The sequence below is a fragment of the Folsomia candida genome, unplaced genomic scaffold (genome assembly GCF_002217175.1).
Source record: "Folsomia candida strain VU population unplaced genomic scaffold, ASM221717v1 Fcan01_Sc030, whole genome shotgun sequence".
Classification (NCBI taxonomy): Eukaryota; Metazoa; Arthropoda; class Collembola; order Entomobryomorpha; family Isotomidae; genus Folsomia; species Folsomia candida.
The window spans coordinates 1324724-1329079 of NW_019091222.1; the positions used below are offsets into that span (position 1 = coordinate 1324724).

Below are 4356 nucleotides of genomic sequence, written 5' to 3' on the forward strand. Positions count from 1 at the left end.
ATCAAGGAAAGTAGCATGGCCTCCAAGAAGGAAGAGGCGTTCTGGTCCCAGCCTTTGTAGAGTTGAGGACCTTCATAGCCCTACCATTTCAGACTCAGAGGATGGCAGCCCTCCCCATCACAAGCGTACCGACTTAGAGTCCGATGATGACTTGGACGATAGTGTCCTTCAATCCAATCAGAATGCCCTTACCTCCCTACAACAATCCCTCAACAACACCAACTCTACACCTAGTGCTTCCCCACTGCTACCTCCGCCATCAACCCCACTCGCCTCCACCCCCAAAAGAAGGAAGATGAAGGATGAGGATGAAATCCTAAGGAAACTGTATCCAGGTGTAGACTTGGACAAGCCTATAACAGGAAGGGATTTTCTGAAATGCCGTAAGTTGTCCCCTTTTTTCTCATTTTATAAATTAGTTATTTACATAATAATAACTAGCTCTATTATTTTAGATCGCATCTTAATGAAGGCTGTTCTACAGTTGAAGGGAACATACTCTTCCCAAGCATTGTGTGAGAATGAGGCCTCCGGCGGAACTTCCGAGGAAGCAGATGATATTTTGCGACAGTGGCCTGTAATGGACAAAGATGCCTTCACTACTCTGGAGGCAGCCCTGTTCTCTAGACGGGAGGAAGAAGTGCAGTTGGAGGGATCCGGATCCTCCAAGAAAGGGAAATATAAATCCATGGTATGTGATTGTCTCCGTTCTCCCAACTACGTGTCACAAGTAAAAATTCTTCTCATGTTACAGTTGAAGGCCATCATTGCAGAAGAAAAGTTTATTCACAAAAACGTGGAGGGAATGATTCCCAAGTTGTTGAAGGCGATGTTTTCAGTTCAGGTACAACCTCACTTCGTGTTCAGCAGTAAGAGTACTACCAAGAATCCAGATACTATTCGCTTCGAAGTGACTGAATCATACATGGTGGTCAAAGGTAATGGGTATGGGGCTACTTTGATTTTTGAAGATGGATTGCAGTCACTCATTGTTTCTTTTTAATTCCTACATTAATTAGATGCTGTTCTACTAAAACATCCCAGCGCCGACATTCTCACTATAAGAGAGAAAATAAAAACTTGGTGGGATCATAAAAGCGACAGAACTAAGGGGATTGCAAAGAATGATTGAATTTGAACAGATTGTGTGCATGTAGCATTGAATTCCTTGACAACTCAATATTTCCTACACGTGGTGCCTATGACTATTTGACAATCCCTCAAAAATTTTATTGAGCTTATCAAAATGTTATCACCTTATCGAAATTAATAGAATCGTTAATATAGTGTAGACTAAATCGTTAAACAATTTGGGATGTAAATAATTAATGAACAATTAATTATTAAATTATTGAGTTTGCAATCAGTGTACAATTAATTCATACAAACCAGTTGATCATCCATCGACCATCATCACGATCATCTTCATGATTATCATTATGGTCATCTGTCGACCATCATTTCGAAAATCTTCATGATTATCGTTATGATCATCCGGAAGTTCATCACAAGATCGTCGTATAGCCCATCATATGATATGAATAATCGGACATTTGGATAATCTGGAGTTCATCATCTTGATCATCTCACACGATAGTCATATGATGAACATATCGTTTGCTGGGTATCTGATGATTTGCAAAAGGCTGCAAATTTTTTAAATTCTTCTTTCCCACTGCAAAGATCCTATTTTGTCGATTCCGGACAATTCGTCATGGCTAGGTAGCATTCCAATAGGTTGTCTTATGGTCCGGTAGATTTGCAGGAGTTGATTAATTGGGTGCATGTGCATGTCGCTTGCTCTTCCGGTGCTAATGGTCGGACACATTCACAGGTTCTAGGAGATTCTTTGGTGGCAGTTCCCAATTCAATCTTGTAACCCTCCGGACAGGTATCGCTTTCATTACAGGGCTCGCGAATACTTCCACCGAGACAGGTTTCCTCTATCGAATCTGTACCAATTTTTGCACAAATATTTCAATGTTTCATCTGATTCGTTATTACGTCAAGGTTGAGATACAGATTTTGAGAAAACGTACCTGGAACTAAGCACGAAGTAAGAATTATGACGAGCAGGACAAAGGAGGAGAAATTGTGATTTCCCATTTTCAGGGATATTTAAATGGTCAGAAAATAGTCTTTGCCAGTTTAATAATTTTGATGAGAATGGTTAAGAGTAGATGATGCATCTCCTTTAAATACTGTATGGGTCATGGAAGTGCATACATTATCATAAGCAGGTAAAGTTGGGTGGTCGGATAAGATCGGAGGTACTAATATAAATTTGAATTATGTCAGATTATTGATGATCTAATATGCCAATAAATCACCATTCCGTGATTTGGTTTGCATCAGAGTGGAAAATTTAATGAATTCTCGGGATCAATGGAATTTAAATCCATAGCATAACCACCGATTTTCACATGGTTACATAACAGCAAAAAAATCATTCGGCAAATATGAATTCATATGTAAGAAGTATGTAAGAGTATGGAGAATCGACAATTCAATAGGATGTGATTGACAAACAATTCTCATGGTCGGAATTACTTTCAGGGGAGGTTAGGTTAACCTAAACCTTACCAGGATCATGATCATGCAACGAATTATCAGCAATTTTGGCCGCACAGGAGGATCTATTTTTATTTTGCACCTTACTCCATATACCATAACTTTTAACGTCTAACCTGTACAAAATTCACCAAGAGTTTATTATAAGCGATTAGGTATATAATCTATCAAGCAACGAAAAAGATTACAGTAATCTGTGTTTATAATAAATAAGTACACTCATGATAATTTTAAAATAAATAATGTTTTCTTGAAAATAATCATTGAAGAAATCAGTCTCATTAGAAATGTGACATCTGTGTTTCATATTATTTGGATGTAAATGTTCCATGCACTATCATATACGAATTCCCAACTTGTAGGCGATTATTGCATGCCCACGGGTATAAATGCTTAATTGGTCCGTCTAACGCAAAAATTGAAACGCTTGATGAATTATCGGTTTAAGCCTCGCGGAAGCAAGAGTAGAATTATAACGATTTTCAGGTAAAAATTAAATGGCAAAATACTCAAAAGGGTTTATCAAAATTTTGTCATTGCATTGGCATCATCGTCATGGTTGCTAAGCAACTAGAAGACTTAAATGGAGACAAATATTTACATATTAGTTAGCCAGTCTAGTTGAGAACATTTATTTTTGGTGTTAGTTAAGTTTGGTTAAGCTGCAGAGTATTCATAGAACTGTTTCATTCAAACACATTACAATTGAGTAAAATTATTTTATTCTAATTGCGTAAATAATAAGGTGCATAATAATTTTCCAAAGAGCGTAAATTTCAACAGTATTAGAAAAATGTTGCCAGAATTGAATATAATAAAATAGTTCTCAATGGAACTAAAACGATTTGCATAATGTCTAATATTTGCCAGAGAAAATTAATTTGCAATTTTCATTGCTAACGGCAACACACTGTGAAAACGATATTTTACGATAGTGTACATTGCCCCTGGATTTTCTGGTAATTTTTCTGCAATAACCATCGATTTTCTTACAAGTAGATTCAATCCAATCACGTGCCTTTTCAGGGTGAATAACACTGTGGGTTGGGTCGGATGGTTTGCAAACGCCTGCTGATTTTGTAAACCCTTTTTGTCCACTGCAAATTTCCTGTTGAATTGATTTCGGACAAACCGTGATGTCCACAATGCATTCGAATAGGTCGTCTTCTGTGCAGGAGTTGATGAATTGGTTGCATATGCATGCTGTCTGGTTAGCTTGCTCCTCCGGTGTCAATGGTCGGACAAATTGACAGGTTTGAGATTCTTTGGTGACAGGCCCTAATTCAATATTGTAACCCTCCGGACAACCCTCGTTTTCGTTACAGGGCTCGCGAATACTACCACCAGGGCAGGTTTCTGCTATCGAATCTGTAACAATTTTTGCACACATATTTCATCTGATTCTAATTTAGCAAAGATTGAGATGCATATTTTGTTGAGGAAACGTACCTTGAACTAAACCCGACGTAAGAATTATGACAAGTAGGAAGAAGGAGGAGAAATTGAGATTTCGCATTTTCAAGAATTCAAGTGGTCAGAAAAAAATATTATAACCGTAATTATGTTGATAATAATGAATAAGAGCAGGTAATGCATCTCCGTTAAATACTGTATGGTTCATGGAAGTGCATATATTATCATAAGTAGATGAAGTTGGGTGGTCGAACACGAACGCAGATCCATGTGCGTACACTTTACTTATGCCAGATTATTAATAATCTTATATGCCAATCAATCACCATTCCATGATTTGGTTTGCATCAGAGTGGAAAATTTTAAGTAATT

At 37.6% G+C, this 4356-nt stretch overlaps 1 protein-coding gene across 1 annotated transcript; it reads right to left on the minus strand.

Moving 5' to 3' along the window:
• Positions 1-3179: 3179 nt before the first annotated feature.
• LOC118439066 lies at positions 3180-4138 on the minus strand. Its single transcript, XM_035860091.1, has 2 exons — positions 4021-4138; positions 3180-3939 (listed from the first exon to the last, which is right to left on the minus strand). Exons 1-2 carry the CDS (start codon positions 4085-4087, stop codon positions 3428-3430), a joined length of 579 nt encoding a protein of 192 aa, XP_035715984.1. The 5' UTR covers positions 4088-4138; the 3' UTR covers positions 3180-3427.
• Positions 4139-4356: the final 218 nt, after the last annotated feature.